Below are 17,048 nucleotides of genomic sequence, written 5' to 3'. Positions count from 1 at the left end.
CAATTTAGAATGGAAAACAAAACTTTTCTGGATATCTAAACTTATGGTTTTTTGGATCCTATTTTAAGTGTGAGTTGTGACTGTTAATAAAGGAAAAACAAATTTTCCCAAATGACTGCAAATTCCTTGCCTCAGTACCAGAAGAGACTGTGTAATCTTGCAGAACTGATGATGACATGATTGCAAACCATTGAAAAGTAGTGATGATATGAAAAGTAGTAGTAGTATTACCTGCTGGATTTTTCTGTTGATTTTGCCTGTATGTATTTGTTGCCTGCCTAATTACTATCTTAAGTTTGATTTGGCTTCCTCCTTTTTTTCTTTTGTCTTTTTTTTTTTTTTTCTTACATTCCCCCCTACTCTCTGTGATTTTTAGTATAATGGGTACTGTAGCTGTAAACATGTTTTCATATCATTTAGGGCTTTTTTAAACTATTATATAGTAAGATGTTGCACACCATCTATTTTTAAAAAGTTATTCTCACTAACACATGGACACAAAAAATTGTAATTTTAAGTTTCCAGGCATAAAAATCAATGAAGTATTATTATTTTCCTTTTTTTTTTACAAACTAAAAGTCAGTACTGTAATCTAGTTTGGCTACAGTAATCCCTGGATTGTTCTAATATATTATAGTTCAAAATTTGTTATTTAACTAAAAAGTATTTTTCTCCCCTCTGTATGTGGTTATTTCCTAGGAGCTGGGCCTTGTGATTACAGGAACTCTACCTGTCTTCAATCTAACAAAGGAACAAAATGGGAAAATAGTAAGCAGTTACTTAAAAAAAAAAAAAATCAGTTATTTGAATTAACTTTCATGTTAAACTCCTTGAAAAATGTGTATTTCCATAGAGCTTTCTACAGTTTGTCTTGTACATCAGAAACAAAGGTGTCATCTCTAGTTACCTGATAACCTCCTGGGAACCAGAAAATGCAAATCACCCTTTTTGTAGTTCCGAGTTTCAGGGTATGACATTCCTTGATCTGTCTCTGTGACCTGGTGGCACTGGAAATGGGTTAAGTGCTCAATAGATGGGAAGTAGATGATTATATTATTTAGGCCTTGTCAAGAAAGGAATGTCTAGATGAATTTATAACAAGTCTGTGAAGCTATGGCATTTCAGGATAAAAGGCAATGATGTAGGGAATTTAAATTAATTGGTTGTAATGATAACAGAAAATAGCACTATGTACTTAGATTAAAATCTAAGTATTAAATAAATACAATTGTCCATCCTTATTACTGTCTGATATGGAATCAATTTATGTCCTCTTCATGAAATCAAAATGCTGCTTTTTTAAAATCAGACCTAGAATATGCTTTACAGTGTGTGGTAAAATACTGTACATGGTGTGATACTCATGTTCATTCAGGTCAAAATGTACAGAAGTTTAAAGAAGGTATTCTTTGATATGATTTCTCAGATATTACGTAGACTCAGAATGAATAAATGCAAGTATGATCACTACCATCTCTTTTATTTGCTTCCAGAATAGTTCTCTTAGTTTTCCTTTAAAAAGAAACAAACAAACAAAAGTTTCACAGTTTTATCTACAAGACAATGCCTGGAATTCACTGAGTCTGGTTGCAAAGTGAGAGACTACTGATTATCTAAGGATGTCTTTCTAAGAAGTAAAACAGCTGTGGTCTAGTACAGAGGAACAAGAGGAGAGCTTGAATCTGCTCGATTTATGTCTCTACCTGAATTTTAGTTTACAGATGGCAAGATGCATCTTTCAATACATATTCCAAATTTATTTAATAAGGAGGTGGGATTCAGGTGACACCATGTAAATGACTGCCCTCCTTTTCTTTAGTAGGAAAATAAATTACAAGTGAAGTAAATGTAGTGACTGAGTCCCTGATTTCAAATGCTGATGACTCTTATAGTCACTAGTGGGGTTTTTTTGTTTTGTTGTGTTTTTTTTTCATTCATTATTACACCACATCCAAAAGAGGTTAATTGTTTTGGGGTCTCACTTATCAGTTTCCCAACCCAAGCTTGCAATAGTAGCTCTATGTTGGTGATAGTAATTTAGTATCTACATCATTGGCAATACTAATGCATCACTTCTACTTTCACCTGTTTTGTTCTTACATTTATTGTTTGTTCATCCAGGATAGCATCCATATCATCTTCATCAACAATTTTCATATTCTGTACTAAATTCTGAATGTATTGAAAGTTATTTTGAATTGTTTGGATATTATTCAAAATATTTAGAATAGACACCGAAGTAAATTAGGAACTTTCCAAATAGTATCTGTCAAGCAAGAGATGAAGGCAAAATCAATATTCACTGAGTGGTGCAGTTATTCTGCATTGTAAGTGTGTCAAACATATTCTAACATTTTGGAATCTTACCAGAATCAGCTGATTCTTGGAGTAATGGGGGTTGATGTCTCTTTGGAGGACATAAAAAAACTGACACCCCGATTTACGGTAAGTTGCTTGCGTTGGTGGTTTCTCTTTGTGTATGATTTATGTATGATTTCTGTGCGTGGTCTTTCATAAGTCATACAGTGATGACTGGATGCGAGTCAAAATACCAGCAGGCTTCTTTTCATATATTCTTTTCCATTGTTGTAGATTTTCTGACAGTTTTCTCTCCAGCCATATATGTGTTTCTGTGTGAATTGTCCATCAGGATGGATCTCTAAAAGCCAGCTTTTACATTGGGGAAATTGTTCCAAATAATGATTTTCCTGTAGCTTAAAGCACTGCTCTTTAGTTGAGTGTTTGGTTCTTATCACAGTGTAGAGTACACAATCATATCAGCTAATGATAATACTTAGCATTTATATAGGACAGTTCTTGATAGAAAAGTTCTTTATTATACATGTTTGTCTGTACCCTACTCAGTATGACTGATTTATATATTTAGACATCTAGCTGGGAATTTCTCAGAAAATAACTAGTATTGTGGAAAACAACAGCTGAGGAAGCAAAGGAACATCACGAACTTGACTGAAGGCAAATGCCAAGTCCTGCATCTAGAATGGAATAATCCCACGCCACAGTACAGGCTGTGACAGACTGCCTCAAAAGGCAGAAAAGAGCCTGGGGGTCATGGTGGAGGACAAGCTGAACATAAGTTACCAGTGTGTCCTTGCAGTAAAGCAGGCCAGCTGTGCAGTGAACACCTGCATCAGGAGTACTGTGTCCAGGTTTGATCTCCTCAGTATAAGAAATACACTGAGGTGCTGGGCAGAGCCCAGTGCAGGGCCAGTAAGTTGACCAAGGGGCTAGAGTACCTGGTATATGAGGAGAAGCTGAGAGAGATGGGTTTGTTCAGACTGAAGAGGGATCCTAATGAGTTACCTAATGGGAGTTACAGAGAAGATGGACCTCAACTTTTCTCGAAGGCTTATAGCAAAAGACAAGAGACAATCAACATAGTTGTGGCAATGGAAGTTCCAACTGGACATAAGGAAAAAAAAAATTGTTATGAGGGTGATTAAACACTGGAGCAGGTTGCCCAGAGAGGTGGTGCAATTGCCATTGAAGGTATTCAAAGACCCTTTGAAACCTAGTCCAAGTTTGAAGATGGATCTTATTTTGAAGTTTAATCTTATTTTGAAGTTAACTTATCTTTCAGTGAAGGGTTGTACCGGCTGACCTTCAGAGGTCCCATTCTCTAAATCATTCTCCAAGTTTCTGATTCTGAAAGAGCAAATATTAAGAACTGATCTTCTCTATGTTAATATCTCACATATTTCATGATGCCTGAGGCAATTTTCCTCAATGTGACCGTTGCTTGAAAACCATTAATTAATCTTTCTTAATTACTTAAAGCCTCATAATGCCAAACTTCGTTTTTTTCAGCTTTGTCCAAATGGATACTATTTTGCAATTGATCCTAATGGGTATGTGCTACTTCATCCAAATCTCCAACCAAAGGTATGAAAAACCTTCTAATTTATTTCTCTATAAAAGGGGACATTGTCAGAAATATCAGAAACTGGTCTGCTGAAAGTTTCAGAGAGCAATAGTAAAGAATTCTGTGTTGGGGGTGACAGGAAAATCTGTGGTATATGTATGGCTTCATCCAAATCACTTTAGTCAACACAAAGACAAGCATTAGCTTGTATTGAATTTGGTTATCAATAAAATAGAAAGATGTATATTTTACATGCACATTTCTATATATGAAATAAGTGTTTTAATATACATAGTAATATAAAAAAAAATACCCTACTGGTAGCTGTAATATCATTGTGAACAATTTGTAGTGTGTTACAAGATGTTTTGGAAGCAAACTGTGAAGTTTACTAGCGCACACGCTTATTTTGTGATGCTTTCTCATTTCAGAAGTTGAAACTTCCATGCTTGCAAAACCACAGAAATCAGGGACAAACACAATGTATTTTACTTGTATTTTTGTATTTGTTTCTTTGCTTATTTTCTGTTTAGCAGAGCTGAAACCTGAGCTGCAGAGTTGGGATGGATCTAGCTGAGCACTCCTTCCCAGAATGCTAGATTTTTTAGTAGTTCAATTTGAAAAAGGTCTTTCATCTTTAAAGAGGAAATCTTTATCCAAGTATGATTAGGCGCACCTTTCCTCAGATTTAAAGAAAATTTAAATCCAAGCTTTCAGTCTGGCTTTATATCCCTTAACTGTAGTCCTGACTCTGTGGGGACTCTTGTGTTATGTGTATTTTCTTAAATAACTTTCCTCCCTGTCTTTGTTTAGATATTTCAACATGAATGGATGATATTTTTTTCTGAAATCAGAACTTTAATCTTTGTTTCACAAAGGGTTTCTCCATATAAAACAATTTTCTGTTTAGTGGAATATTTAAAAATGCTTGTGTTTTAATTTCATTAGAAATGCATTTTCAGCAAATTTTGTCTTGAGATCATAGTGCACAAGTGCAGCATTATGTAAAAGACAAAGTTAAAATTTAATTAACTAAAAATAATTTTTTTAAAAAATCACTCCATACTGAGAGAAATGTATGGATTACTTACAGAAAAAATAGTTAGAAATAATAATGAATTGCTGTAAGTATTGAAGATCTGTCCAAACAATTCGGTTGTCAATAGTAAAATTTCTCATTAAGTTGATTTGAGCAATATATGTCCAAGATAGATGCAAGCTGTCAATACACAGGCAAATAAGGCTAGTGAGGCTTTTAAACTTTAGTGGCACTTCCTAAGTTATTGTTTTAGCACTTAGTACACTTTAGAGAAACATCTTAAGTTATGGCAGCCTGTTATTTGCTGCCTTTAGACATGGAAATACTGTTCTCATGTAGATTGGATGCATACCCATCACTTTATTCCTGCCAGCTCTGTTCCTGTGGCAGAATAGCAGCAAGTCCTTGACCTCTTGGCTTTGCTAATGACCTCACTTGTTTTTTCACCAGAAAGTCCTATCATAGCTACAAGAGGGATAGCAGACCCCCTTTTCAGTGCTTCACCATCTTTAACCATAAAGGCAGGAAAAGAAATTAATAATTCATATACATATTTTAGTGATAAATTTAATTCTTAAGCTGGGGTAAGTCAGTGGTGTGAATATTTGAATTAATTTCCTGGTAAAGTAATGCGTATTTTGAAATCTTTTGCCAAGCATGTAACAAAAGAATAAAGATTAAAAAATGCTTCTGAAGAAGAGAAAGAATAGCTTGATCTTAACTATTTATTAAATATTCCTTTTGATTTATTTTGAAAAGACCCTTTTCAAAAGAAAAGAAATAAACAGGAAAAGAAGGTTTTTATATAGTCTTCATAACTTAGAAAGACGTTAATTTCTGGATATATGCATTAGGTTTTCATATGTTAAAAATGAAAGTTTTGATTTTATGATTTTGCTTGGTGAATTATTCTGAGACAGATATTTGCATCATTACTGACTGAATCTTTTCTTCATCAAAGGTTATTAGCAATTCAGATGATGGCGAGTGGTCCATTTACCTTTTCCTTATACACAAATGAATCTTTGTTGATGGAATATAAAATGAGGCAATGTAGTATTAACGTTTTAGGCACAACCTTGTGTGGAACTGATGGATATGGGTTCTGTTCCTCTCAAGTGTGCTCTTATACTGCACTGTAAACTTGTGACACTGGAGAATAAAGAACCTTTGTTAGTGAGTAAAAACCTCAGCTCATCCCAACTAAATCTAGGCAGGCTGAGATGGATTATTATGATATAGATTGTCATGGTTTCTCTGTGTAGTTTTCTACTTAAAAGGATAAGGCAATCCAGAGATGCTTTCACACACTGCTCAAATGTTTGATTTTTAGAGTATGTTTAAAAAAGGATATGTTATAACTGAGATGTTTTATGTTGCAGAATACTGTCTGAATGTAATGTTAAGCATATGCATTATTATTATTGTTATTGTTGTTATTAACAGTTACACAGACTAGACTTTTTCACTCCCAGTTTGTTTGGGGTGGTGCATGCTATTCAGACTGATACAAGAACTACGTTTTAAAACTAAGGTACACTACAAAGACAGATGTATTTAGAACTCATGGACTTTCTTTAACATGTCATATTAATTTTAGCTGAACCTCCTGGTAGCCGTTAACTTATTAACAAGCAACATCTTAACCCTCTTTGCCAGCAATTTCTCAATAGATGTAAACTAAAACATAACTACATCTTTACCTTTGAAGAGGTGAGGGAGTATTAAATTTCCAATGATCCCTTCTTCTGAATATATCTTCTGCTTTCCTGCTGAAAATCTCTTACCTCAAATCACAACTGGTTCAACACAATATTTTGAAAAATTGTCTTGTAGTTTCATCTCACAGAAAGAAGCTCCTAGAAACATAGAACTTGTAAAGTCGTTTGCGCAAGTGAGAAAATTTAACGAAAGGCAGATTCAAAAGCATTTTAAAATCATTAAGAACTTTTCCATCATGTTCTTATTTGCACATGAAAACTATGTCAAAGCATAACACAGGAAAAATTTTTAAATTTCAGTTCAACATAGTTTTAAACTGCTTAAAATACCATTTTTCAAGTTTGTGTAGTTAGTTATATTACATTTATAAACAAGTGCTTAATTTTATGTTTTACTGCCAGTTTTCTTTGTGTGTCTGGGCATATGTGCATGTATTTTTCCCATTGTCCTGGGAGAGAACAGGTGGATACTCCATCAAATAAACATAGTCACTGAAGTGATTGCATTAAGCATGTGTTAACAAAATTAGTCTTAATTAGATAAGACTTGAAAACAGTAAATAATTTGATTTCTGGATCTGTTCTAAAGATTAGCGTCCTTTCCTTCATTCGTCATTATGGTTCTGATCAAAATCTGTTTAATGGTAGTTCTAAAAATCCAGATGCCTTCAGTAGAGTCTAGTATTTTGTCTTATGGTTTATGGTTTTGACTGAAACATAAGAGGAAGTGGTTTTAAGAGCAGATATTACAGTAAACAAAAAGTGAAACTCTTCTGTATTTTAATTCTGGCAGAGTATGTGGGAGGGAGAGCTCTCTATTAACTTAACTCACATTGTTTAACGTATGTCTGGTTTTTGTTTCCCTAGACAAAACCTGTGTGTAATTCTGACAGAGAGCTCAGAACTCTTGATCGGAGTGAGGGCTAGTCTGTGCTTCCTGTAAAGATGCACTGGAGAGTATAGATGTTGAGGGAAGACTTCCATTCTATAAGTAGGCTGTTTGCTAATAGCATAAAAATACAAATTACTGCTTTTTTGTTACTTCAGCAAATTGGTGTGGGCATACCAAAAGTTAAATTGAGAAAAAGGAGACCCAATGTACAGGTAACTTTGGATGGAGGTGATTAGTGCATTAGAATGCATAGACCTGGAAATACAATTAGAAAGCTTCTGCCCTGCTTACTAGGAAAAATCTAACTAGAGAACTGTTTACTTTGACAAACAGCTTCCAAAGCATGAAGCTTGCATCCTTCCTTGTCTAAATAATAGAAAACATGTTATTGGCTGTAGTGAAGGGCATTCCATTAAATTATGGTGCTTTACTAATAGGTGCTAATTAGAGCCGTGCTGTCAAAATTATTCTTCAGATTTTGAAATGGATTTGAAGACTGGGAAAAAAAGAGACTACTTGTGCTGGCTTTGCTTGCATAAACCAAAAGTGAAGAGAAGATCATTCTTACAACTTTACTGCCACATATTATTGTGCAGTGTATGCTGTATAACATTGCAGAATTTGAATAAGCTGTTCAATTTTTTTTTTTTTTTTTCTGAGGAAGTCAGAGTAGGGCATATGTTGTATCCACTATTTACATCAGGTTTCTTGGTTTAGCAGACCCAACTCCAGAGAATTAACTGCCATTAACCTTAACAGGGAAAAGGAAATTAGGAACATTTATGTAATGCTATCCCTGAGTGGAAAGCACTTAATGAAAACTTAAAAATCATCAAAGGAACAGACTAACTGTGTAACTAGCAAAATAACAAGATTAGATACAGTATACCATGTTAACTTCTTACACATATGGGAATATATAATGCAAAACTGGTGGCTTGCATACCACCACTAGTGAAACATGGTGTAAAATCCTGATCTAATTCAGCTCAGTGATTTCACCGAGTGTCAAGTGGCTGCATTTATACCACATGTAGAAGACCACCTCTGGGCTACATTTTTTTGTTTGTTTGTGCACTGGAGAAAGCAGCACCAGAACATAAAACCCCCTCAATTTTCTGAGTACCCCAGGCTCCTCGACGGGCTGTGGTATGGTCTGACTGTTGCTGGGGAGCCTGGCTGTGCTGGCTGCCCAGGGAGGTGCAGCTCTGGAAAAGCTCCGGGCTCCCATCCACTCCAGATGCTCCTGAGTCTCCTTCTGGGGGTCAGGATTTTGGTGCCTTCTTACCATTACTTATTTTAAAAGCCTAACAGCCTGTGCCTTCATTGGTGCTGCAGGTATGAGCAGGAACTAGGCTTCTGCAACTCAGCAAAGAAGGCCTTCTGTAGAATTTGTGAGAATACTGACCTCCCAAAAACACATAACAACAACATTTTAATGAACTTTTTTTTTTGTTGCTGCACCAGTTCTTTCTTTCTTTATTTCCTTCTTGATTTGTCATTGAAATAATAGATCTTTGCCTTTATTTGTCATGCTGAAAATGGATTGCACTCCCTGTATTTGCATGCTTCGTTGCTGGTGATTTACTTCTGTATTGTTTTATGAAGTTGTGCTGGTGAATGTGGTGGTGGTGTGCTTATTCTAGTCATGTCACGTGCATGACTGGGTAAAGAGAAGAGCAAACTGAATAGTAAGTTTGTTTCTTCATGGCTTGGCATAAACCCCACTAAATGGCAACCTTGGAAGAAAAAATTATGGAGCCCAAATACTGGTAAAAACACATTCTTGGGGAAAAAAGACATAGTGGGGAAAATAGTCTTTCATTTAAAGTATGGGGCTAGGAATTTTCTGTTCTACTTTCTAATGGAGCTCTTTGTGCCTCAGGCACATCACATAATGTATCTATACATGTTTAGTTTCTTCATCTATTAAAAGTCATTAAAAGTACCTTATAAAGAATGTGTGGTGATATAAGTGTTAAAAAGAACAAGAACAAACAGTTAATGTATACTTGAATTTTGATGGACTGTTAAAGTTGACTATTTTGTCTTTGGGACTCCTTAACTATGGCTAGCCCAGGTTATCATTTGAAATTAATATCGACCTTGATTTGATGTGGTGGCTTTTTTTTATTTTTTTTTTTACCATTTCTTTTCTTCTCTGTTCCTTTGTGTGTTGGAATGGAATGTGAACTTCACAAATGCCTCCTCTGCCATGCCAATGCCTTCATGCATGCTGTTTGGGTTTGACCATACTATTCATTATCCATTGCATGTAAGAAAATGTATTTTTTTAATTTATTTTTACATTTTAGCCTTTTGCTATTTATTTTGAGAGTGTGGATTTGTTGGGGGGAGAAAGCAACTGCATAACAATAATTAAATTGTTTTGAATTAGTAGAGAGCATATGTTAATTCTATTATATTAAAGTTGCTACTTTTATCTATCCCATATAAATAGAAACATAGCAATTTCTTTGAAGGTATCAGTAGACATTTAAAAGAAATACCTGGAATCCTTGTCTGCAGTCTTTCCAGTGCATATTCTCTTTCTGAGAATAAATTTATTGGCTTTTCTCTTAGTAGACAGTAAGTCTTACTTGCTAAGAACAGGAATGATTCCATTTACCCAGAAACATGTACATTTGTTGCTCAAGAATATGAAGGAATAATTTTTTTGCCCTCTAACACTATCTTCTATTACAGTCTTGAAAATAAGGGCTACTCTTAAGCTTTTCATGCTCCAGACTATTATATGAACTCATCTTTTACCAGCTGTTCAGGATGTTACTTTCTTCCAGTACGAACTGGAAATGCATACGTAAATTGTGATGAAACATGCTTATATTCTTTGATAGAATAGTCACATGTACATTTGTCATGTAACATTGCCAGAGAATGTTAGGATAAAAGGAATATAATCATCATTTTGAAAGAAGGGACTTTAATCTCCCTGTAAATAAGTTAGTATAGCTGAATCACTAAAATCCCCTAAAAATGTCATTATCAGAAATTACACTAGTCTTGAAATAACAGTATCAGTTAATAACGATGTATGTGTTGCTAATCATATGAGAAACAGTGCTCAGTTGCTGAGAAAACTAGGCCTTGAGATCCTTTCATGTGTAAACTGGCCTATTACTCAAAGCAAATTATTATCAATCAAAAAAGAAGTAATAAAACTGAACTTTTTTCATCTTCTATTCTAAACTATCAGATTAAAATGCTCAAACAATATATCCCCATACTCTTTTTTTCTAATGATCCTTCATTAGGTAGGTGCATTAAATAACTAGTGAGTGCTGAGGCTTGATTTTTACACTACATTTAATATAGTCAATAGGCCTTAGCCAAAATTACTCAAAAACCCCCAAAAGTCAGATTCCTAAGAACTCATACGGAACATGGTTCTGTCCAAGTAAATGCAGACTGCAACTCAGAAAGGAGCAGAGGCTGAAGGATGGTCTGAGCTAGTTCAGTAAAGCTACAATGGTCTTCCCACGCTCCTATGGAACCAGGGCTACTACAGATGCAGACCACCATGCTCTGTGCCCTATCATCGAGGGTTGACATCCTGTACATGCCTTAGGTCTTGAAGCTGCTGGGTCACAGTATTTCTGTGCTACAGGCTTCTGTCTCTTATATTGAGATAACAGTACTGATGTCAAGAGAAATGCATTCAAAACTGCATTCAGGGAAGTGCTGTAATGCTGACAATAAAAGTGATTTTTCATTTTTATAACAAACAAATCATTTTCTGTAATTGCTGCCTCTGAATCTTGAACCGCAGTCCATTCCCACCTCATAACAGCAAGTCTGTAGTCTACTTTTGGCAAAATGGCATCTAACTGGTCAGCTGGAAAACTCTCCCAAATTTCTCTCTACTTTCTTGGAGGCAGGACAGCTAATGAGAGTTTCATATCTGATGCTTCCTCTGATGCGTCTTCGCCCACCCTTATAGTCTGTGACATACCAGCAGTAGGGGAAGCAGCTTCCCAGCGTGAGCCCTATACATGTGGATGGACACTGGCCAGTAGTGTTAATTTGATTTTCACTTACCCAATAAACTTCTCTATCCAATGAAATAAAATAAATGAGAAAGGGCCACTAGTAATTCATCATGCTATGAGAGATTAAAATAATGGGAACATAAGCCCAGTTAAGTAGCTTTGAAATGAAGGGATTAGAATGATTTGTAACATTATGGTACTCTGTCTTTATTATTTGGTCATTCAATATCTTCTGCTTCAGAATCCTAAATCCCAGGAGCCTGTTACTCTGGATTTTCTAGATGCTGAATTGGAGAATGATATTAAAGTTGAGGTGAGATTAACTGGTTTCGTAGTACCTGTTGCCACTTGTATTTCACTATATAATAACTGAAATGCAATGAATGTTCTAGATTTTGAATAGTAATCTATTTCACTATAAATTACAATTTTAAATGTGTCAAGATAATGACTTTATAGAGAGATGAAGTTATAATGAAACAAATTGAGACCCAGTATTATTCATAGGCAAGGGCAATGCATTATATTCCTCTTAAGACATCACGATTGCTATTTAAATAATTCTTCTTTGTTAAGTGGCAATTCCTGGGGAAAGGGCTTGTAAAATTTTTCAGAACAGAACACTTTTTAATAGGATACTAATATATTACGTGAAATATTTGAAAAGTATTTCCCTATCTGTTATTAATTCAAGGTTATTGCTGTGGTGAGAGAGAGAACTGAGAAATAAAAGTTAAATGTTGACAAAAAATTAATTCCTCTGTATATTTTTCAGTTACGAATTTTGTAATACGTTCAGAAATCAGAATTCTTAAAAGTAGTTTGTTAATTTTGTGAAATGGAGGATTTTAAAACATTTTACATTTTTCTAACTTTTTTTCACTTTGAAATTGCTCTTTCATGATGATACTAATCAACATTTCTTGGTATCTATTAAATTCTGTCTTAAGTTTCTTTGAAATGCCTGTTTGAGAGAGGAATAAAAATGGCATAAAAATGTTTTTGTGAATCACTGCAGCTACCTGAATCACACAGATGTGCTGGGAAGCACAATAAATGCTAGACAGATCTCCTCATCCACACAGAATTCATACTGTCTCTAGCATCCAACATTAAGGGGTTTTATGGGATGGTCTTGCTATGCAAAGTATACCAGAATTGTTGTTTCATAACTCTACTGATTCAGGACATATTTGGATAAAGCAGCTTCTAATTAGAAAAATCTGAAAATTGTAAACTTAACTTTTTTTTTTTTAAGAGCTATAACTTTCATATGCATTACCATTTTCTGTATTTTTCCATTAAATATTTTGAATCACTGAAAAGGTTATTCATATTATATGCAACACCTAGTTCTTTTTTTTTTTTTTTTCCTTTTTCTTCCTTGCCAATAGATTCGGAAAAAAATGATAGATGGAGAAAGTGGAGAAAAAACATTTGAAACACTGGTCAAGTCCCAAGATGAGGTAAGATAGAAACACAGGCAATTACATTTACAGGAACAAACAAAACCAGGAAAATACTGTGAAATGATGAAAGGATGTTCATTTTGAAATGTCAGTTTCTATCATTTTTCCCTCTAGATTTGCTAGTTTTACTGGCATATAGTAAAAGAAGTTATGTACTTATGAAAAGAGGAATTGTTTTGTTTCTTGGTTTCTTTGGTGCATCATTAATCAGGGAGTTGTTGATGAGGTCTTACACTCTGTTCACCAGGAAATGGACCCAGCCTACTTCTGTGTACGAATCCCAAAAGAAAGTACTTAATTTGCTTGTGGAGGTGTGTGAGGATGGGTTTGGTAGTTTAAATTGTGGTTGAATGGGAAGAAAGTAGTGAGAAAAAATACATTTATGTGCCATAAATGAAGACTATGTGGGATAAGCAAATCTATCTTATAGTTGTGCTTTCTGAAGAGCTTGTTGAGTTTTTTCTTTATTTTCTTATCCAAAATGCTCATTTCTGATAAAGACTGCTGCTGGTTTCTCTAATAAGACAGACACTTTCCCTAGCAATAGGAAATACTCAAATTTGATATGGATCCTTGCATGTATGCTCTACGTTTTGGGGACCTTAATGAGAAGAAATGGTGACTGGTGTGCCAAAGGAGCAGTTCTGGCCAGATTATGGCCCACAGTTACAGTACTACAACAGCTTTTTGAAACTGTTTTACTCTGAATGTAAAACAGTTTGAAGATAGTTAATTTAATGACTTAGCAGAAGAACGTGAAGCAAATACCACATCAAGCAGACATTACACAATGCTTAAATATATAAGCATACCATCACAATACTTAACAGTATTACTTGGGACTGTGCAGTTAATTTTTCATGTGTGGTATTAGCTGCTGCCTCTGGTTGATCTCTTATAACTTTAAAATCTCCAGTGGCTCTGCTGTTTGTCTTAAATGGCAGAATGGTTCACTGAAAGTTCCTCTTTATCACAAGGCATATACTACAGAATCTAATCAAGTCAAATTAATAGGAAATCAGGCCTCGGAGTTTCAGGTGTTTTTATTCTGTTAAAAACAGCACATTACTTATATTTTATTTAATGTATAATAGATGGTAGCAACTTTTAAACTCTGCTTTAAATTTTGGGTAGATTACACCGAGTGATGCCCAATACTAAGCAATTCCTATTACCAGTCTTCTGACTCAATTTTGTACTGAGGGAAGATTTTTATAGACTTATTTTCATTTCGATACAGAAAAAATATTTCATAGTCCTAATCTATTTTTTCATTGAACATGGTAGAAACTTACTTGTCTTTGTGGGTGAGAATTGATGGCAATGCCTTTTCTAGATGAGGCTGAAAATGGAGCTGAATTTTTTGAGACATGTCTTGATTGTTCACCCCATGCTGTGATTTCACAACGTCACGTTCATGGTCACTTGGTTCTGCAACAGACCTTTGGGAACACACTTAGAATCATAGAATAATTTGGGTTGGAGGGGACCTTGAAAGGTCATCTAGTCCAACCCCCTGCAGTGAGCAGGGACATCTTCAGCTAGATCAGGTTGCTCAGAGCCCTGTCCAACTTGATCTTGAATGTTTCCAGGCATGGGGCATCTACCACCTCTCTGGGAAACCTGTTCCAGTGTTTCAGCACCCTGATCATAAAAAATGTCTTCCTTATATCTAGTCTAAATCTGCACTCTTTCAGTTTAAAACTGCTACTCCTTGTCTTATCGCAACAGGCCCTGCTAAAATGTTTGTCCCCATCTTTCCTGCAGGCCCCCTTTAAGTACTGGAAGGCTGCAATAAAGTCTCCCCAGAGCCTTCTCTTCTCCAGGCTGAACAACTCCAACTCTCTCAGCCTTTCTTCATAGGAGACATGTTCCAGCCCTCTGATGATTTTCATGGCCCTCCTCTGGATCTGCTCCAACAGGTCCATGTTTCTCCTACGCTGAGGACTCCAGATCTGGACATCTCATGACCATTCCTCAGCCTCTTAGTAGCTGTGCTGGATTTGACAAAGCATGCTGCTTTTGATAGTGTAATTTAAAAGGAGTGCAAATAAGCCCAGGAAGCCATGCTCAAGATCTTCACAACTTTTCAAATGAATGAGAGTAATTTTTTATTCCTGAGCTATGGGTGTCATTGAGATCAGTGGCTTTACTTGAACGTGTGTCCACCTGTGAGGAGGCAAATTAAAATCTGTATATTCATTAAACTCCCTGCTAACGAGGTTGTGACTTTGTTGCAGAAGCATTCTCATGGGATTTTATTATATTGCAGAGTCTGGGGAGTTGACTCATTGTTGGACACTGTCTTCCTTCTGATACCCTACTCAGAAAGTGCAGAACCTCACAGACTCTATTCTTGAGAACAGAACCTCAGCTTCAGTAGGGGCAGACAAATGTAACTGTAGATGACCTTAGCTGAAAGATGATGATAATGATGGTCATGTAGGCAGCAGAGTCATACTTTCCTACTTTAGTATCTATAAGGGAAGTCAACGTAACTCAAGTCTTATACACTTACATCGTCCAGGTGCAAAGCGTGCCCATAAGCTATGGTCCTTGACCCTGTGGAGCCCCATGATTTCATTAAACCTGCCCGTGCTCTTTCTCTGTATCCGACTTCATGCTGCCTTTCACCTCTTTCCATGTTCTTCTAAAGCAGAGACCTGTACCAGCAGTCCCCTTGCCTTCTGCCAGGACTCTCTTCTGTGCTTTCTCGCAGTAAAGCCCTCACCTCAGCTCTCCTGAGTAAGGCTTTACAATGCTGCTTTACAATCCTGCTGAGCAAAAAATGCCTTTTCCTGAATGGTTCTACTGTTGGAGAACGGTGAATGAATAGGGCCTTCCTGGGGCAGGGAGGGTAAGCCCCATCTGATGTCCATTCTGCTACCTACCTGCATCAGGAGCCCATCAGGACCCCAGCGTAGGAAGCCACCAGCCTGTCCTCCTGTTCTGAAGGGAGCCTGGGTCATTCCTAATCCACTGTCAGAGAGTCTGACGTCCTGCTGGCATCTGCGCTGGGGATAAGCTGCTCCTGAAGGGAAGGACTCACCGGGACATATTCAGACTTGTGTTCTTTTGTTTAAGGAATGCCTTTCCAATCCTATGGGTGAAAAGGCTCTGTGTAGGCGGTTAGAAAAGGGAGGATAAGAAGGTCACAAAAAACCAATGACACCGTTGGGGTTATACAAGAAATGGCGTTCATGGCAAAGCTGTTGCAGATAGCTCAGGCTGTGCATGCATTTCTCGGGCCGTGTGATAAAAGGTCCTGCAACTATTTGCCCAAAGAGGAAGGGAGGGGCAGCATTTACACTTGCAAATGCTGAAGTCAGCCACAGTATGGGGGGGGTGGGGCGGTGGGTGGAGGGGGCAAATGTGACATTCCTGGGTGCATGAGAATGCACCTCTTATGCATGGCCCACATCATCGTCTGTATTTGACTAGAATGTCCCAAGCCTTTTGATCCCAGATGCTTCAAGTGCCCAATGAAATGAATTTCCCTCACCTTCGCTTGCATCATGGCCCAAGATTTCTTCCTGTACTCAGACCTCTCTTGAGAGAAGACAGGAGCAGCCAGAGATGGCTGGCAATGGTGACTGCTTCAAGCCATTACACCCTTGCAGCTGCTAGAGCCAGAATAAAGCTGCTTCAGACCACAGGCCATGCATGAGCATGCATCACTTAAGACTTGATCGTTTCATATATTTTCTTATAAAAAGGGCTGATGTGGTCAGTTGCTCTGAACTGACAATTGCAGTCTCGAGGCTTAAAATTGATGTCCTTTTTGTTTTGCTTTTCGGTTTCAGTTTGCATCGCTTTCCTTCTGTATTGCAGCTGGCCCCAGCAGTGTCTTGGGAGATGACCTCATACTACAGCATAGACACTGGACTCGTAGCAAGCGTGGGTGGGGTGCGCTGGAGTCTCCCAAGGCCTCAGGGACTTTCCAACTAACAGAGAAGATGCCATAGGAACAAAAGCATTGCCACATTCGGGCAGCCAGGGTGGGCAGTAGTGAAAACTGAGGGGTCACAAAAACT

General features: G+C 36.7%; 1 protein-coding gene across 5 annotated transcripts in view; it reads left to right on the top strand.

Annotated features, from left to right (window-relative positions):
• CACNA2D1 (calcium voltage-gated channel auxiliary subunit alpha2delta 1) overlaps window positions 1–17,048 on the top strand; it is a 428,163-nt gene that overhangs the window by 370,426 nt on the left and 40,689 nt on the right. For 3 of the 5 annotated variants that reach the window (XM_086474471.1, XM_086474465.1, XM_086474456.1), the window contains exons 16-20: window positions 700–768; window positions 2,371–2,445; window positions 3,829–3,903; window positions 11,787–11,858; window positions 12,940–13,011. In XM_086474471.1, the coding sequence (XP_086330597.1) occupies window positions 700–768; window positions 2,371–2,445; window positions 3,829–3,903; window positions 11,787–11,858; window positions 12,940–13,011 (363 nt within the window). Of the gene's footprint in view, window positions 1–699; window positions 769–2,370; window positions 2,446–3,828; window positions 3,904–7,690; window positions 7,748–11,786; window positions 11,859–12,939; window positions 13,012–17,048 lie in introns of all 5 variants that reach the window. The other 2 variants (XM_086474448.1, XM_086474480.1) reach the window with 2 other exon arrangements.

Source organism: Leptosomus discolor, chromosome 1, assembly GCF_034619465.1.
Source record: "Leptosomus discolor isolate bLepDis1 chromosome 1, bLepDis1.hap2, whole genome shotgun sequence".
NCBI lineage: Eukaryota > Metazoa > Chordata > Aves > Leptosomiformes > Leptosomidae > Leptosomus > Leptosomus discolor.
This window is presented reverse-complemented; position numbering and strand designations above follow the sequence as displayed.